At 39.4% G+C, this 19,171-nt stretch overlaps 2 protein-coding genes and 1 pseudogene across 4 annotated transcripts; all 3 read right to left on the reverse strand.

Annotated features, from left to right (window-relative positions):
• Positions 1-3,362: 3,362 nt before the first annotated feature.
• On the reverse strand, positions 3,363-9,540 carry si:dkey-245n4.2 (uncharacterized). 3 transcript variants are annotated; one of them, XM_062382175.1, is made up of 6 exons: positions 9,438-9,540; positions 7,769-8,172; positions 7,492-7,648; positions 6,583-6,702; positions 6,122-6,212; positions 3,363-5,174 (listed from the first exon to the last, which is right to left on the reverse strand). In XM_062382175.1, the coding sequence occupies exons 1-6, from the start codon at positions 9,475-9,477 to the stop codon at positions 4,973-4,975; spliced, it is 1,014 nt and encodes a 337-aa protein (XP_062238159.1). In that variant the 5' UTR covers positions 9,478-9,540; the 3' UTR covers positions 3,363-4,972. The 3 variants fall into 3 exon arrangements, with proteins under 3 accessions (XP_062238159.1, XP_062238160.1, XP_062238158.1); XM_062382176.1 differs by having other exon boundaries at positions 3,363-5,171; positions 7,492-7,651; XM_062382174.1 differs by having other exon boundaries at positions 7,492-7,651.
• A 1,419-nt stretch (positions 9,541-10,959) lies between these two features.
• Positions 10,960-15,494, reverse strand: LOC133933347 (arrestin domain-containing protein 3-like). Its single transcript, XM_062380383.1, has 6 exons — positions 15,145-15,494; positions 14,630-14,687; positions 14,128-14,278; positions 13,602-13,689; positions 12,090-12,346; positions 10,960-11,837 (listed from the first exon to the last, which is right to left on the reverse strand). Exons 1-6 carry the CDS (start codon positions 15,398-15,400, stop codon positions 11,712-11,714), a joined length of 936 nt encoding a protein of 311 aa, XP_062236367.1. The 5' UTR covers positions 15,401-15,494; the 3' UTR covers positions 10,960-11,711.
• Positions 15,495-16,378: 884 nt separating this feature from the next.
• Positions 16,379-19,171, reverse strand: part of LOC133947331 (arrestin domain-containing protein 3-like) — a 5,189-nt pseudogene continuing 2,396 nt past the window's right edge.

Consider the following 19,171-nt stretch of genomic DNA (forward strand, 5'->3'; position numbering starts at 1 on the left):
CCGTTGATCCAGTAGATTAAAAGCATATACTTACTTGTTGCTCCAACATTAATTAATTTAATGTCATCCATGTTGAAGAACTTCGCTGTTTGCTCCGTTAAATTTTGGGTGTCTGGGGTAAATTACGTATTCTCCACTCAAGCCTATGTGGAGAATACGTAGCCCCCCCTCTCTCTCTCTTTTTATCTGTATCACTGCTTGTGTGGCTGTAGTGGATGGGCAGAGGGGGACATTTAATAATGTCATTGGTCAAATTAAAACTCCAGGACAACAGAAGGGGACTTCAAAGTATGGGATGCATATTTGATCATGTATATCATATCAAATATGTCATCAATATAGTTTAAGATCGTTTTTCAGTGTGTTTCCTGGTGCGATATGCTCGCGTCAAGCGCAAAAAATAGACTCGACGCCGAAGCGATCGCTGCACGGCGTGAGGCAGCCTTGGCGCAGGGCGGTGCTTCAGCCTCCGGTGTGACCAGCACAAAGGTTTAACATGGGAGTGGATGGGAGCCAGCTGTTATTTAAGGCTTGGCGCTGCGCTGAAGCGTTGCTTCGGCATCGCTTCAGCGTCCGGTATGAACCCGGCGTTAGTATATAACTCACAACATAGATATATATAAAGTCTAGATGTCTCGGCCAACGGAGTCGAACATCTGCAAATGGCGGCCATCTTGCCACAGGCAGCTCGCCCACCCATAACATTGTGTTGTAGTGGTACGTACGTTTTAAATAACCATAACTTGCTAAATTCTCAACCGATTTTTAAATGGTTCGGTTTGTTACAAACGTCAGAGATGTAGTTATGAGACTGCATACTTATAAATAAATATGTTATTTTCAAAAAAAAAAAAGGTACAAGATTTCCCTTTACAAATATAAATCAAGATTTTTTTTTTTTTTTTTTTTAATTTAAAAAGTACATGTACCACTACCAACACAATGTTATGGGTGGGCGAGCTGCCTGTGGCAAGATGGCCGCCATTTGCGGACGTTCGACTCCGTTGACCGGAAAGGCGGATGAGACATCTAGCCTTTATATATATATATATCTATGACTCACAATGCGTTGCTTAACATACGTCACATTGCTCTGATTGGTTGTAGGTCTATCCAATTGAGCGAAGAGGAATTTTATTTCCTGGTCAGTTGAAACACGCCCCATAATCACAGCCCAATGGAGTGGTCTCAGACTCACATTCTGACTAGAATTGTGAGTCTGACAACGTCAGGCTAGTGAAAAACAGCTCTTTCTCCAAATGTAATCAGAATCCTAAAGTCTTGAATGATCAATGTAACCGACAGTGGCTTATAAAGCCTGACAGATTCGTCAGTTGGCCTATGAAATTGGGTCGACCTTAGCCTTCACAGACAAACTGGTGTTTAATATAAACATTATTTTTTACAGAGTAAACAAGGCAGAAAAGATGTGCATTCATGTTTACGTTTTACATTAAATCTAAGTATATTTTCCTTTTTTTTATATAGTTGTTTTTCTTTTTTATTCATAGTTATTTATAATTAGGTTTATGGTTAAACCATAGACAGCATATAAGGATGGACAACATGGCAGCTACACAAAAGTGAAGCCGAAGCGTCTCCATTTCCACCTGCTGGCTGTCTGCAGTATAGATAATAAATTTAGCCTCTTCCAATTTTAATGGAGGAGACATATTCCAAAATAAATAGTCATCATATACATTTTCTAAAAGATGGCTTCTGTCATTTTCTGTAGATATTTTCAGACTACTGTTTGTTCAAGTGTTGGGTTTCGATTAGTTATTTGAGGCGGTAAAATGTCATGACGGTTCTCTCTTACTGTAGCAGAGCACCATCTGCATAGTTCTACTTCCATAGTTTTTAAAAGAATGATATACATATTTACCAGTGCACTATAAGCAGAAGCAATGTTGATGGCTTGAATGGTTTCCTGATCTGAACAATTCTTTGGAGGGAGACTGTGAAACAGGATCCACGTGCTCCATCAGGTATTGAGAATTCTGAGTCAGTCGGCACACCTCTCATTCACACAGGTGTCACTCCCAACCTCTTTTGGCCAGCTTGCTTAAAAAAAAGACACGTCTGTGCACATACAGCACAACCCGTCTATATTTGGGAAGTTAAGGCTCAGTTATTTAAATGACAAAAACTGGATGAGTCTTCAAGTCTTATCTTGTGCAGGAGCAAACTGGCAGGACTGTGATTCTAAATCTGTTCACACCCTGGGTAAAACAACAACCTCAAATTGTAGAGCTGAAAATCAGTACTCTACCCTGAAGTAAATGTTTTACTTCAAATTTGTTACAAACGCAAGTCTGTAGAACATAGAATATGTGTTGAATTATGAACTCTGCCAAGGAGGTCAGGTTTTCACCCGTCTGTGTTTGCTGGTTGGTTTGTATGTTTGTCAGGACAATTACACAAAAACTACCAGATGGATTACCACCAAACCCCTGTACGATGCGGTTTGGGGAAAAACCCATTAAACCTTGTTGTTGACATTTTCGCTGACATCCCGGGGAATAATTAATGAATCTGGCTTTAGTGGACCTGATATCTACAATTGTGTCACATTGGGTGCAGCTTGATTGAAATATAAGGGGCTGTTGGGCCTTAGTAAGAGAATGTCGTTTAAGGTCAATAAAATAATAATAAATAATTATATTTTTTAGGGGAAATAAGAAAGACTGAAAATAACCAGCTTTTTTCCTTGTATGGGATGTGGATGTGGTCTGGAAGGGCGTAGGATGCCATGTCGTTTCCAGGGTGCTGTGTTCTGTTCAGTAAACTTTGTGCCCTCTCATTAGCATAAACGCTACCAGCAGGGTTTCAGCTTTAGGTTAGGTGCTACTTTCTCTGGAGAAAAACAAAATAAACAAAATGTCTATTAAAACCACACACAAGCGAGACAGAAGGCTCCACATGCACTTTGGATAAAACAAACTTTTTACATGTAGAACACTGAAATGTTCTTTTCTTCTGGCAGTGTTTGGTCCAAACAAAGATTTACTTACCATTGTTAAAATGAGGGAGAGATCGAATTAACAGGCCTCTCCCCCCTCAAAACATGTAGAATAGCCTATAATAGCCTCTGCTGTAAACAGACTCCTCCAGCTGGGAAGTTTCCACGAGGAAATGCCACGTTCTATAAAACCAACGCCATCATCAACATATTTAACATATCTGTGATAACTGCATCCGGTCTGACGCAGTTACTGTAAACAGCAGTCGCTCCCTTACACCCCCCCCCCCCCCGGATGATATTAAAACAGAGGGGCTTCCGACGCACAGCAAACACTAAAGAATGTTAACCTTACAGAACACATCATAAAACACTTGACAATAACGACACATCACATACGTACAGTTTGACTTTTAATTAGGAAGTTCACAGCTTTAGAAAACATTTTAGTAAAATATACCATAGTATAAATAATACAAGACAAAGTGAGTTCAAAATACCCAGGATATGTTTTCATTATCACTCCATGGGTAACCGTGGATTTTCGTATCTAGCTTCAAGAGCATTAAAGGGATAGTTCACCCAAAAAAGAAAATTCACTCACTATCTACTCACCACTGTGCCGATGGAGCGGTGGGAGAAGTGTTTGAGTCCAAAAAAACACTTTATGAGGTTCATGGTAAACAGAGTTGCAGCAGATTCCAACACAATTGCAGAAATTAGTGAGCAAAGCTTAAACATAATAAACAGAAACAACACAACATGCCTCCATACTGCTCCTGCAGTGTCATCCTAAATGTTTGCTGATGTCTTTTCCGACGAGCTGCACCACTGTTTACCCCTGAAACTCCAAAAGGCTTTTGTGGACTCAAACACTTTACCCAACCCTCCATCGGCATAGTGGTGAGTAATTAATTTACGATTAGTGAACTATCCCATAACACATTATTGTGCCTCTATCGTGTCTGAGCAGAGACACGATCTGCTGGTGTGTTGTTCATGTGTGAAAGCAAAACTTCCGGAGAAAGTCACGACACAACTCTGCAAGTTCATGTCTGAAAACGTTTGCTGGCAACTTCAGAGATCTAGTGTTCAGTTACTGCTCAGCCCACAAATTAAGACTTTTGAATACCGTTGAACGCTCCATAAAAAAGCTTGTCGACAGCCATTGAGTGGAGACTGTGTTGACAAATGCTGTTACCAGGGTCCAGAACGTTCATCATGCATTACAAACATTAAATTAGAATTTACATATAAAAAAAATGGTACTGTAGTTTTAAAGCAAAGTGCATTATGAAATCAACAGTAGTGAACGATTTACAGTGTCAGACCATTACTTAACATTTCATAGTTAAACTGTGTTCAGACTTTCTTCTGAATCATCTTCAGTAAGTACATGACGTTCAATGATACTGAATTATGTCACGACCACTTTCTCCAAACACTGTTTCTGGCAACACAACACAGTAAAGTACAGTGCAACACAACTGTTAATATTCTTATTAATCCTCATATTAAGTGCATTAAGTCTCAGCGGCCGAGGTGAGTCATATTAGATGACAACATTAAACTAAGACAACCGGATCAGGTCTTCATCTACAGTGATTTGGGTCTTACAGCAAACAAAGATTAGTGTTTATTTATCAAACTAAAGGCCTAAGCTATCAGTGGCTTTGTTGAGCTCTTACATGATACCTATATTACGTCTACAAACAATATCTGAACGCCTAAAGGTTTATTTTGCAGTCAGGACTCAGTATCTTTAAACGGTCAAAGCCCAGCTCAAACTCAATCTTTTTCTTTTCTGGCAGCTTCTCAGCAGCTTTTATCTTCCTCTGGCATCTAAGCCTTAAAAAATGGCCTGATATCGAGCCATGAACTTTCCATTTCCCTGTATCTCTCTGATGCCAGCAGTCTGAAACATTACTTTGCCTCTTGTTTATCAATTGTTTTGTATATCATGCACACATATACACACCCATGTCCAAACCCTCACAAACAGCACCGCCTTCAGGCCTCATACAGCGGTGTAACGGTGCCGTCCTTCCACTCAATCAGGATCTCTCCCCGATGTACAGTGGGGGAGGAGTGGGGGAGGCGCATGGCGTGCTCTGTCAGCGGGGCCCTCTCATTGGCCACGGGGGACCCAGGAACACTCGCCTGTGGCCTCACGTTGTACGACTTCAAGACACACACCACCTTCTTCCTCCTGCTAAGGGAAGATGAGGGAGAGGTGGAAAGTGGGTTGAGGTACAAACATTGAATGTTTGCACCCAAAACGCTTGGGGAATGATTTGCTCAATGTTTCCCATCCAAGAAGGTTTTTCCTGATGAAGCAGTGTCTTAACCCAGCTATGTTCGATGTGAAAATTGAGTTTAAAACATTCTCTGTTTGAAATATTCCAACAACTTCAATTTATATTGGTTAGGATAATTAATGTGGGTGTCCGCAGGGTATTGCAGTGTGTTTAGTTTCATGTTTATTGTGTTTGAATTAACTAATTACTCTCAAATGTCGTCAAACTCCCAACTTGAATTAACAGAGACTGAAATGATGTCATATCATAACAAAACACACAACAGAAAAATTTGCTGTTTAAAATAACAGAACAGGATAAGCAAAACTTTCAGTGATATTGCTACCAGTAACCGCTGGGCTATTTTTTCAGGCAAATGATTAATTTTCATAATACTACTACTACTAATAACAATAGTAATAATAACTGTATTTACCAAGCAGAAATAATTGTTAAAAGCAACTAAAAGTGCTTTAAATCAAAACAATAAAAATGAAATCTAATAAATCGAAATAAGGAAATTAAATATAAATAGCAGGTTATGCTAAAATACCGCTGGATAAAACATTATTCAGGTAAAACATTTCCCATTTAAAACATAGTATCTGCAGTATCTGCATTTATGTCAAATGATAATATTACAGAATATACAATGCAGAAAATAACTGCATTTATGTTAACCTGTCCTTAATTCAAGTTCTTTTGATTGTTTTGTTTTGGTATATTAAAGTTTATGGTTTTATGGCATAAGCATCGACCCCTAAAAATCCATATCGGCTGGGCTCTGATGATGTGCAGAATAGTATTGTTTTCAATAGAACATCTATATAAGTTAGAATGGTTTGATGTGTTAGGTACTGACCTATTGGAGTAAACATTCAGGATAAGAATCACAGTCCCCAGGACCAGAGCCAAAGAGCTTAGGACCAGCATGGTTATCTTCCAGGCCATCCCTGTACATGGACATACCGTACATACAGTGTTTAAATAAACAGAATCATACAGACCAATAAATCCCTCATTTTACACAACCCACATCTTTTTATTTATACATTTCTAGATAATCATTCTTTTTCATGCATTTCCTCATTTTCTGTCTCGTCTCTGAACCTGAAAATAACTGAAACTCCTTCACAAACACACCCACCATAAACTTCACTCAGTTTCTCATTCACTCATCTCCACCTAGTGGTGTGAAAGTGACTGCATTCATCCTGAATAAGGGGAATTGTTCAGACTAATATGTCAAGCGACATTCAATATAAGAAAATATGTCCAGCCTTAAAACTCAACCTTGCATTGATTACCATTTCCCAAACTTACCATAATCCATACTGAAGAAAACCATGGTGGGATCTGCAGGGGATTTGGTGATCTGGGGTGAATGAGTCCCATTCATCACCAGATATGTTTCTGTGACCTTGACATCCATTGTACCTTCAACTGGAAAAGGAACGATAAATACACAAATTAACTGGAGGCAAGTAGGTTTGGTTTCCCCTCAGCCAGTGAATCAGCATTACTGTGACTTCACTGTGATATGGATTCGTGAAGGGCCCGGCTGTCTTCACGGATGAGGGAAACATTTATTGGTGTAATCTATTTTTATTCTGTCGGCCAGGGCAGATACAGAATACAACTGATAACAGAGCACATGGACTTTTGGAATGGGAATAAAACATGAGGTGCATTCAGATAAATCAAAACATTCAAACACTGAGAGTCAGCTGCCGGACAGCAACATTATCAATGCAAGAAAAACAGCCTAACTCCAAATCCTCCTTTTCATGCTGTCCATGTTTACTTGTTTCCGCTCTGGTTTGGATTATATTAGAACAGGATTGTTTTTAAATAATACCAGCTTCCAACTGAAAGAAAACAAAACAACAAAATGACCTAATGTTAATTTAATTTCTTATACTGTTTTCAGATTTCAACCTAAGGAACACTGGAGACATAGCATGATGCACAGGAAACTAGAAAGTAGGAAAGTTTTCTAAAATGCTTTACAACAATGTCAAGTATTGACTGTTACTATATTTAGCCATATTCAGAAATGGTTTTCCTGGGGACTGGCAGGAGAAACTCTGGAAAATGTCCACAGCAACTGACTCTGACACTTACATTCTCACATACAGCCAACTAATCTGAATTCATCCAGATTTAAGTGCATGTGTCACAAACTGTAGCAAAACAACATTCAGTAAACTACTGCTACTTTTAGGTCCTTACATGGTTCAGCAGCTTCCCTGTTTTCATCGGCACTTGGAAAAACCCCAGCTCCCAAAGATTTTCCCACATAGATGTGGGTTTGATCTTGGTGCTGGTTATGTTTTCTTTCTCTCCCATTGCACAATGTCTGGTTGTCAAGTGTCCGCCACCTGCTGCCCTGCTTGTAAAGACGCCAGGCACGTACAACACTTTTTAACACTTCTTCTCATGATGTAAAACAACTCTGCATTATATATTGCCTCCGGAATAATTGAATTAGGAACTTAAATACCAATACCTGTTTATGTTCCCGTGATAGGTATACCAAAGTGGATTGTGGAGTGGCACTGAGGTGCACTCCCCTCCCCATCAAAGTGAGGTGGCCTTTCTTGGAACAGGACCACGCCTGGCTGTTCTGCTCACTGCCCATTTCCGCTGCTGCCCCTCCATCGCCAGCCCCGTCGCTTTCAGGCCCTGAAATGCAGGGCTGCAGGTGGACCCCTTCATACTGCTCTGCCGGGGCCGTCAGACACTCCCCAGTGTGGTGACTGCTGAGAGCCTGGCTCTCCGGAAGCCAGCTCCACTCCTGTACTGGTGAATATGGGCTGCACTCCCCCAGAGACACTCTGCCTCCCCAGGTTCCGTCTTGCACCTGCAGACATTTACCTACCAGCTTGTTCTGAATCTTTAAGCTGGATGCCTCTGTGGAGGAAGTGGTACAAAATAAATTGAGTTACATTTTCAAACTCAAATTAAGGACAGATTTATTCCTGTAAGAGTCTGCGAGAGATAATTTAATTCCTAAACATAATTTAAAACTCACTGTAACTGTGTCTCAAATAGGGGCTGTATCCTTCGGAGGACACGGTCTACACAGCCCATGACGCGCATGTGTACAGTTAGTTGTCCGGTTGTGTTGAAGTGTGAAACTCAGGCATCGGACACCTTGACACTGGCTGGGGCCATCCCCTCTTTGAAAATCTGGTTGTCACCGAAGCACAATGAATCCTGGGACAGTTTGGGCGGAGAGGGACCACCCCTTGGAGCCTTTGTTTCTCAGGATGAAAGGATGCATTTAGCGGACCCTTCGAAATGGGACAGTCTGGTCGCGCCCCTGTGATGCAATCCGTGTTCAAATGCAGCCTCCAAAGAATGCAGCCCCTGAATTGAGACACAGCTTGAAGTACATCTGCTGAATTTGACCTAATGTCAGATAAGTCTCTAGTTGAAGTACTCAAAAGAAATTCCCAGCCAGGAGCCCCTATCAGATAGTAGATATATATATAATATAATATGATATATATAAACTCATGTGTGTCCCTTGGAATAATTTCACTTGTCGTATTTTTTTACATACTAACTTAGTTACAAAAACCTCCAGAGAAAAATATGAGGCATGAATTAAAAATAATTCCACAGTGTCCAGATATCACATATATATCATGAAAATATGAATAGATGAATCTGAAAACTTTGGTTTGAGAACCATTGCTCTGGAGATGATCGCAGCAACGTAAGAAAGCCAAACCAGGTTCCATTAAAAAATATAGGAATTACATTTTTCTTTGTCTCTTAGCAGAGCTGTATCTAAAAATATGACTTCAGATCTTTTACATGTTGGTGTCTTAAAGGCTTTGCTGTAATCGGCATACAACTAAAGCATCATATTGATCTAGATGCAATCTTAATTGATTTTAAGAAGCTAATATTTAGCTATAACTCTTCTGGTGAGATGAAGGCAGTTAAAATCTGGACGTACAAAGTTTGTTGTTTACTCACATGAACGTCAACAACCCCACTAAATATTGATTCACGTGCTCAGTCCCGCAGTAGTTTACTCTTGTACTTGTCTCTCTGATAAAATACCCTCACAGGACATTTACATGAAGAGTTTCCTCGGGCCTTCAAACCAGCCGCAGTTCAATTTGCCGGGTGACTTAGAACAAGTTCAAACTCTGCTCTCTTACTTGCGAGAAGGATCAAGACCAGCAGAGAAACGCGCAGCATCCTCGATCCCGTGATGAAGTCCAGAGTCTTCCGGGAGAAGTTCAGCCTGGATCTGCACGCAACTGCGACAAGTGGAAGGGGGCGGGGCCAGAAACTCACGGAACTTCCCTGTGTGTATCAATCACATGGTCAGAGGAGGCGGGACCATGCGTCAATGACATAAATCTTTGCTAAAGAAATAACTCCAAGGGGGAAAAGGTTTTAGGGGCCAGATAAAATGAAAGGAGGATTATTTTGTTCGCTTTTTGCATTTGGAGATTAAAGTTGAGATCATTGTTTTAAAGAGAATCACCAGTGTTGTTTCTCTGCCAGAAGAGAAACTGTGTGAATGTCCTTGTCACAGAAACGGATTCTGAAGTTAAATTTCACCAGCTCTTCCACGCAAGATGTTTTTGTACATTGGCACAACTTATTTCTTGACAATTCAACTTTATTTGTGACAATTTGACTTCATCGTTTATGTGTTGTCTTTTCTTCCAATTACTTTTTCTTCGACTTTACCTGCTTTACTCAACGTTTTCTCAACTTTCTTCCTTACTTTCAAAATCCTCAACAAGAATATGACTCTCTGATTTTGTTCGACATCATTCCCGACATTTCAACTTTTTTCTACACTTTTTGACTTTTCTCTGAACATTTCAACTCGAATCTCAAAGTGCGATAATTTATTCGCTTCAAAGTTTGTTTTCGTATGGCCCTAGACACAATCTGTTGCCTTTGCTTTATTGAGTTAATTAAAACCCTTAGTGATGTTTTTGATATATATATTTTTAAAGTTCTCTTGCCTGTTGCTTTTATCTCTCAGCAAGTAGTTTGTCGTCACAATCCCTTTGATATGGGCCCCATGGGCTTTGGGGAATTTGTTAACTTTTTTGCTTATGATGCTTACTCAGGAAAACAGGAGTTTCACATATCAGTCCCAACCCAAACACACTCCTTGTTTATCACTATGGCGTCAAGAAAGTGTTTACTACCAGTGTGCTTCGACTCCATGGACTACCAATTAGACTTACAGATCATAAATCTGTTCTAAGTAGAAAACGGTGTTCCGAGCTGAATAGGATCGTCCACTCGTTACTGTGAGAAACGGGACAGCTTTGGGGGCCTGCATGGTCACGTGATGTTTTTCTCCATCAGGATGCTCCTCAAAGAATGTGAAAGGTCCATGGTCAAAATAAATATACTTAGTAGACTTGGAAGAGGTGGGGTCAAACTGTACCCTTGAACAAAGTGCGTGGATAGTGGCCACTTTATTAACAACATAAGGTTTTCTTTGCAGATCTACCTCGGTCAACATTTAGCATATAGAGGAGAACTAGTTGAGTTAAAGGGGACAAAGTTATTTGTTGTTTAGTGTTGCCACGGGACCAAGAGTTGTGTAACTTATTAAAAAACAAACAACATCTTTATATGCAATCATTTCCTGTTGTAAAGACCCAACTCGACAATAATTGAACAGTAGTTTATTACACTATACCCTGTACAAATACAAATAATTAACATTTTTGGGGATGCGTTAATCACACTTATATTAATACCTGAACAACTTCCATCCAACTGAGCGATGAAACAATGTGCAAAGCTGCAAATATCTGATATAAGCTCTAATGATTAACAACATGACGCTTGGTTGTGGGTGAGCTGCACTGACTTTACCTGGAGAGTAAATCTTTGTTTATATAATAATTAAACTGTATCGCTATCTAACAGTTCCCATTTTGCCTTCAATGCTTATGTTGCGTCTGCAACACGTCAGGTTCAGTTTGCATATGAAAACCATATTCATTCGTTTTTATAGGAGAATATAAGATGATTGAAAGGGGACCAATTAAGTTGTGCATGAATAAATAAAGATCAAAATTAAAAGTTAAGGACCAAGTGAAAATATCAATGTTGTTCCCTCCTCAGTCCCCAAACCAAATTCTGTATCATGAGAGCGCCCCTGTGAACTCTTGAGAGACTTCTGTTCCCTCCTTACTCTACTTTTCTCCCTGAGTTTTAGTTTTCTGGATGCCCTGAGTTTTAATTGCCAGTAAAGTATTACTCTGATTATTGCTATTCTGAAGGAGCAGTAAAGGACAGTTGTATCTCAGAATGAGCAACATCATCAGAGGAAGGACGCGCGTGAAAGACTGTACGGAGAAGCATAGTTGTTTGGCCACTGATTGTTATTACGTCCATGTATCATTTTCGTCAGGTAAAGCAGAGGGAGGGAAGTCGCTGTAGCTCGGGCTCTAAGAGGCACCAGCTTGGTTCCTCTCCACAGCCTCTCCAAGCACTGCGTTAGCCACGGAAGAGGGAGCGATGACCAGTGGAAACTCCACCTCTGGGTCTTTAGCAAAGCTGATGTCCAAATACACCTGGGAAATGAAAACATACTGTGCATTACTAAACACTGCCATCATGTTTGAGCTCATTGGCACATACAGTAAACATAATCACCGTCTGTTATAATGGTGACCATGTTCATACGTATATTATTTTATATACAACTTTTATTTTAATATATCTAATGGTTGTCTGTGTGTGACAAATGCTGTAACCACCACTATTTACAAACAAGAACAATTCATTCATTTCTAAATATGAATTTGTTTTACACGAAAACATACCTTGAGGAAATATCGAACTGAGACAAGCTTACAGTTCGTGAGGGTGAAGACAACATCATCAGGAATCCTCAACTGGCAGGTCACCATTTCCTCTGATTTCCTAGTGATTTTTTCCCCAACCATTTTGCACAGAATTGTGACACAAGTTTTAGTGGAGAATTTGGTGCTGTACTCTGTGTTCTGCTGTAAAATGAACTTGGGCTTCATGCGTTTGGAAGAGGAGTTTTGGATATTGACAGAAACTGACACAGTGTCACCTAAAAAAAAAAAGATAACATCTGAATATGGACAACACCTGTATGATTGAATAATGGGTTTTTAAACTTTGAAGTAGAACGCTTGTACACAAATACATAATTTGACATGTCATCCAGGCTGTGGACTTCTCACACTGTTGCCGTCTGGCAGACGTTACCGGAGCATCCGAGCACGGACTACCAGACTCACAAACAGCTTCTACCCCCAGGCCATCAGGCTTCTGAACAATCAACATGGACCCCCTTAACAGTCACCATGTACATTCTGCTCCCACACTCATACTTACTCCACATATATTCATTTTATTTAATATTCCCCACTTCTTCACCCTGTAAACTGCTGCTTCATTTGGACTTTTATCTGCCTATGTAATACCTATATTCATATTATTTAATTTAATTTAATATTACCCACTCCTTCACCCTGTAAACTGCTACTTCATTTGAATTTGACTTGACTATGTTATATTTATACATATATTCATATTCATATTATTTAATTTAATATTCCATTCACCCTGTAAACTGCTGCTTCACTTGACTACATTATATGTTACGATCCATTCACCCTGTAAACTGCTGCTTCACTTGACTACATTATATGTTACGATGTGATGATATATGTTATGTTAGATAGCATGTTGTTGTTTTTTTTTTTCTATCCTCTGAATAGTCACCATGTACATTCTGCTCCCGAATCATACAAATACACTTACTTCACATATACTTATCTTATTTAATATTCCCCACTTCTTCACCCTGAAAACTGTTGCTTCATTTGAATTTATTTGACTATGTTATATGTTATACATATATTCATATTATTTTATTTAATATTCCCCACTCCTTCACCCTGTAAACTGCTGCTTCATTTAACTTTGACTTTAATTTGACTATGTTATATGTTATACATATATTCATATTACTTAATTTAATATTCACTTGACTGTGTTATATGTTATATGTTACAATGTTATGTTATATGTTATGTTACATAGTATGTTATTTTTTTCATTTTGTAAAGTCGCCTACTGCGTAGCTGTTTGCCTGCCATGTCATAAGAATTTCACTGCTCCGATGACGCTGTCATTGGTGCATGTGACAATAAACTTTGATTTGATTTGATTTCATTTAAACAATGAAAACTCAACAATTTCCATCGGACTTGCTGCAAATATCTGATATCATTGCCAATGACATAACATTTCATGACTTGCATTGACATTTGGTTGTAAGTCAGTTGGAATGACTTTACCTGGAGAGTAAATCAGTCTGTCGACACTAGCAAGCATTTTGACCATTCTCCTTGAAAAAATCCCCAGGTCTGTGTTCACTGAACCGTACTGTGGATACGAGAAGAACATAACAAATGTTTATTTTGATCAACTTTTATGACTCTGTGGTGACATCAGTTACCTTCGTCCCACATAGCAAAACAGTTTGGCCCATATTTGACCCACACTGTCATCTGGCCAGCAATGATAACAATTGGATGTTCTGCTGCCGGATCAACGTCACAAGTAAGCCATAGCAATGCAGCATGTCAACCAAAGAGGCCAAAGGCGAGTATATCATTTATATGATATAACTATAGTTTCTGCAGTATGTACTTTACTTTCTTATCATAATAAGAATTGAATTGTTGTCTTGCCTTCAACCCCAAGTTGTTTATTTAGTGTGAGCTCTTATCTTTGAGCTTTTCCTTTTCAGCAGCTAAGCTTGAAAGAACGGCAAAACAACAAATGGTCTATAAAATGCAGCCGATCAAGTGTCCAACTTACCATCACTACTTGGTCAAGGTGTTGGAGCGACTTTGAAAAAAACTTGATCTCGCATTGTCGTCTTAAAGGCCAGTGCCAGGACCTGGACAGCTTAGCCTTGAGCTTGTAAACAATTTGTCCATGCGGCCCCTTGAACGATGATGGCAGGTCCCTGTCAGAAAGAGCAAGACCACGAATGCAGGATTTGTGAAAGCATACAATAATTATGTGTACATGGACAGTAATTATCTGACTATTGACATCACTCTGAATAAGATAATATTTTAAATGATGTTTTCATGAATAGCTTACATAATACATTCATATTCCTGCTGACTTGAGACAGAGCACAGTCTGATTGGGACATCGAGCAGTTTGGGACTAAGGTCGACATACTACACAAGTCTTCGTCAATAATCCATATTGTTCTCTTAATCAAGTTAAAATCTGAACATTCCTGTCCATGAATAGACATATTCAATGAACCATTATTCATGTATAGATGCTGGACAGTCCTACTCACACCAGGGGGATTGTAAGGCTGAACTCCAAGTGATTGACTCCACGGGGAAGTACAGTGTCTTCAAAAAGAAATTGGAATTAACACAATTCAGTAATCTGATTAACGGACCATGCAAAGATGCTCAGGCACCACAATTAAACATTGGTGCAGTGGCCTATAAAAATATAATACAATCGATCAATTTGACCATGCTAGAAACAACCACTCTTCTACGCCAAGAATGTGCAATATCCATTATTATCATGAAGGTTGTAATTCAAAGAAAATAACAAATACTTGTTCAGCAGTAAAATATTTAAAAACATGTGGTACAACATTAAAACCAATAACTCCCCACTGTGCTTGCACAATGCCTAGCTCATTAATCGATATAGGCATATATGGAACTTATAAATTAAAATGTTTATTGTGCTGTCATTGTTGTATGACCCGGCATATTTTTGCTGAATGTGAATCATGTCTAAATGTAAAGATCCGATAGCAAATTAAATTGGCTGTAGTTAAATTATATTTACCTATGTAAGTTTCTGAGACCAGGTATCGTTTCACTTCCAAATATCTCTTGGTCGTGCGGTGCATTACCACACTCTCTTCGTCTGCCTCCATCCAGCGGACCCACGCGTCCCCTTTGGCTTTGACGGAGAGGCTCTTGACCTTGGTGTCTTTAGTCAAAGTCACAGTCACAGTGCCTGTGATGGTGTCGCCCTCGGAGAAGAAGATATCTCGGTTGAGAGCTTCATAAGTAAAAGTGAAGTCCTTTATCGGAGACATTTGTCACAGTACGCAGCACTGGGTCATTACGTCCTGCTACAACTCTCACAGGCTTTTTGTCTCTGTAGGCAGGTCACATCTGGCTCCGTGCCATCACTGAGGTTGACCCTGATCTGTGCAACTGGGTGCTGGGGTTGATTTCTTCTTCTGTAGCCGCAACGCCAGAGCGCAGATGTTTCCTGTCTGCTCTCTGTTATGTTTCCTGTTTACCACAATGTATTAAAACCTTCCTTTTTAACTATTAGTTGTTGCACTCTGTGCGATGATGCTGACTGAGAACCCTCTGCAGAGCTTACCAATAAAACTCAAAGACAACTCCGGTCTGAGAAACTCTTTATTTCACATCTCGAGATAAATTTCCACTACAGTTGCTACGTGAACTTTAAGTTTAGGAGAAACATGATTCGTACAAATATATGTGAAGTGAAATTTAAATTACTTATAGAATAAGGAATAAAGAAAGAAATGGGATTTTCCTAAGAAGGGCTAATTCTAACACACTCATAGGATGTCCTAGTTTATAAGCTCATAAAGATGAGATTAAAACTATCCAGGGAACATACACAGCAGAAAATAGGAGGTAAAAATATAACACACACAAACAGATATGTATATACATATAAAGATCTGTGCCTAGTAGTGAGTTTATGTATATGAATATATGCATATGTAAAAAACGATGAAAGGGTACTGCAGTAACTGTAGATTGCTTTAATTCATTAAAATTGTAAAACGATGACTCCCACTTTATGTATTTTGGTCCAGTATTTTATATATTGTTGTTTATTTTTGGTAATGCACTGGTACTCCTCCCTTTTTCCTCCTCTCATTACTACAATTACTGTATGGCAGACTGGCCCTCAGAAATAACAAGGGTATTCCAACCATCCATAGATCCAGATAAGATCAGAAGGATGAACTTACTTTCAAAGATGTATTCTACTTTGTGGCTGAGTTTAAACAATGTGAGACACAGTGAAAGGTTTCCATAACAGGTGTTTATTCAAATCAGTCAGAACACGTTGTGTAGTGTGTAGTGACCAAAGTCACTTGTTTCATACAAAACTCAACAGACTGAAAATTAACTGTAAAACATATATTTGTACTCTTAAAACATTTGTTTGTTTTTTGATACATAAAAACATTGTGAATAGTGTTTTTCCAGCCTCGATGCAGATTAGTGAGGTAGAGAAAACTATAAGGCTGAAAAAATCATCAGTTCTTCGACACTTGAGTTGAACAAGGCACGTATAAAACACTGTGTACCCTGATGACTGAGGTTTGAATAACAGCAGCCACCAACCTAATAACTCACCAGACAAACAAAACTCTAACACACAAAGAAAAATCATTATTATTGTCTACATGCAAAATAAAATATAGTGCACAAATACGCCCCTTTCATTTGAAATAATTTCATCTTCAACAAATGCAACACTAATTACTAAGCAGAGATTTATAGGTGATCTGATTTCACATTGTTAACTATTGGCAGTTTACTTAATACTCAATCAACTGATCCAGTCATTAATGATTCCTTTGATTATTTTGCATTAGAATTTCCAGTAGCAGAAGATGGAAACAGGAGGGAATATGATGGAGGAGCTTCATCCGACTGAGACAGGAAGTCTACGTTCATCATCATTGAAGAAGACAGAGAGTTGTATGAGGGAGCCGGTGCGGCCATGTTAAAAGACGGAGAAGGCGATGGATTGATCGCTGGTGCAGAAGGGGGTGGATGAAATGTTGGGGCTGAAGGCGGAGGGTGAAGCACAGGTGTCGATGATGAGGATGAAGAGGGAGATCCATATGGAGCTTGTGGCTGAGGCACTGGGTTATTGTAGCCCCCACTCAAGTATGGTGGCTGAGTAGGGTATGCATTGGTTGGGAATGCGTACATTGGTGGTGGGTTAACTGAGTACGCAGGTTGTGGCACTGAGTACCTTTGAGCTCCTGGGTAACCGCCTGAGTTTGGTGAAGCAGGATATGGACCCAAAGATGCCGTTGGGGGAGGGAAGTCACTATTACTCGGGCCACCAGTTGCCCCAGCTAGATAGGGACTTGTGGTAACACCAGATTGAAGACCAGGACGGAAGTGAACAGGAAGAATGACCACCGGGAGCAGGACCTCTGGATCAAAAGCAAAGCTGATATCCAAATAGACCTGAGGAAAGAATATGGCTGCCTTATTAGCATATGATGCATCACTTGAAAACCCGGCAGTCACAACAAAATTGGAAAATCTTTAAAAAAAAATCCTTTTGAAATATCTTCGAGATAAATATACTATAGCATTAGGATTCACAGTTAAAACATGACATACCTTGAAATGGTATTCCACTGTGATTATGTCACAATTCTGGATTGTCTGCATCTGACCAGGAGGAATCGTTATAGCACACTGGACCTCCTTCTGTGTTTGGGCCTTAATGCAGCTGTCAGTCACTTTGTGGATAACATGGCTTTCATGTTTGGTATTACCGCTGGCACGGTACACCACATCCTGGATAAAACTGAATTTGGGACTCATGTCAGAGGATGAGGAGTTGTTGATCTGTGCGACAATCATCACTGTTTCACCTATGAGGTACACAACATAACATTTGAAATTAGTTTTCACTTAATTGGATTCAGTAGCCACACTCAGAAATAAAAGTGAAGTGAGGCGTAACTTTCTCACAATAAATGTGAATGCAAGAAATGCAAAGACAACCTGAAAGGAAAAAGATGACACTGCGGGGAAAAATCTAAAATTTAAGTATATCGACTTTTGATTAAAACAACAATAAAAAAATTTAAAATTCCGCCTCCATTTATGAAAACATACTAGCTTTCTAAATTGTTATCCTCCGTTCTTCTACACCCCAACAGCAATGTTAATATTAGGGTCAATATTACTTTTGCCCTGCAGCCCTCACAACCTAACCCAATGAACATCTAGGACACCACCTACACAAATTTCCACATTGTAATGAGCCTCATTTGAAGGCTTATTTTTTGTGTGATTTGAACCACAATGTTCGTCAGTAAACACACCATAGACTAAAATGTGACCTGAATTTCAACCAACTATTTATTCATAGCTTTACTGGAAACCGTCAGGGACCACAGACCATGTTCATAAGGAAAATATTAACTTGTTAAGATCAGAGGTGTCGTTGGCTATAAACAGTTGGGATGTTATGAAACACGACTGTACAATACATACAAAGTTAACAGATAACTCTCATCTAAGTCATTGATGTTACTGCATGTTTAGTTAAGGTTAGTTAAGGTTTTTTTTTGGCAGTGACAACCATCACTGCCAAAATAAGAAAATGAAGCTCTGCGGTATCCTCCTTCAGCAGGAGATCTCCTTCCAAGACCTAAGCCATGTTTAAAGGGAAATGTTATTACCTGGAGCATAGGCTCTTCTGTCAATACCGACGTCCATGTGTACTTGTCCGGATGAGAACAGCCCCATCTCTTTATTCACTGAACCAACTTGGGGCGTCTAGAATGCAATTAACACCATAAATAATTACTTTTGATCCACCTTCATTAATTAGACATTACAATGCATGTGTTAAGTGTTGCAGTTATAGGACAGGACAAGATGCCTCGGTCCTTAGGGCCTGCAACTGAGTAGCATTGCACTCCCCTTTGAATGTCCTTGCTTTCTTTTTTTGGTAATGAAAAATTCCATAAACTTCAGCAGTACAAATTCAAATTCTTAGTTATTTTTGTCTGAGGATGTGATTTTGTTGCTGCAACATGCTTACATGTCAATCT

Source organism: Platichthys flesus, chromosome 3, assembly GCF_949316205.1.
Source record: "Platichthys flesus chromosome 3, fPlaFle2.1, whole genome shotgun sequence".
Lineage (NCBI taxonomy): Eukaryota > Metazoa > Chordata > Actinopteri > Pleuronectiformes > Pleuronectidae > Platichthys > Platichthys flesus.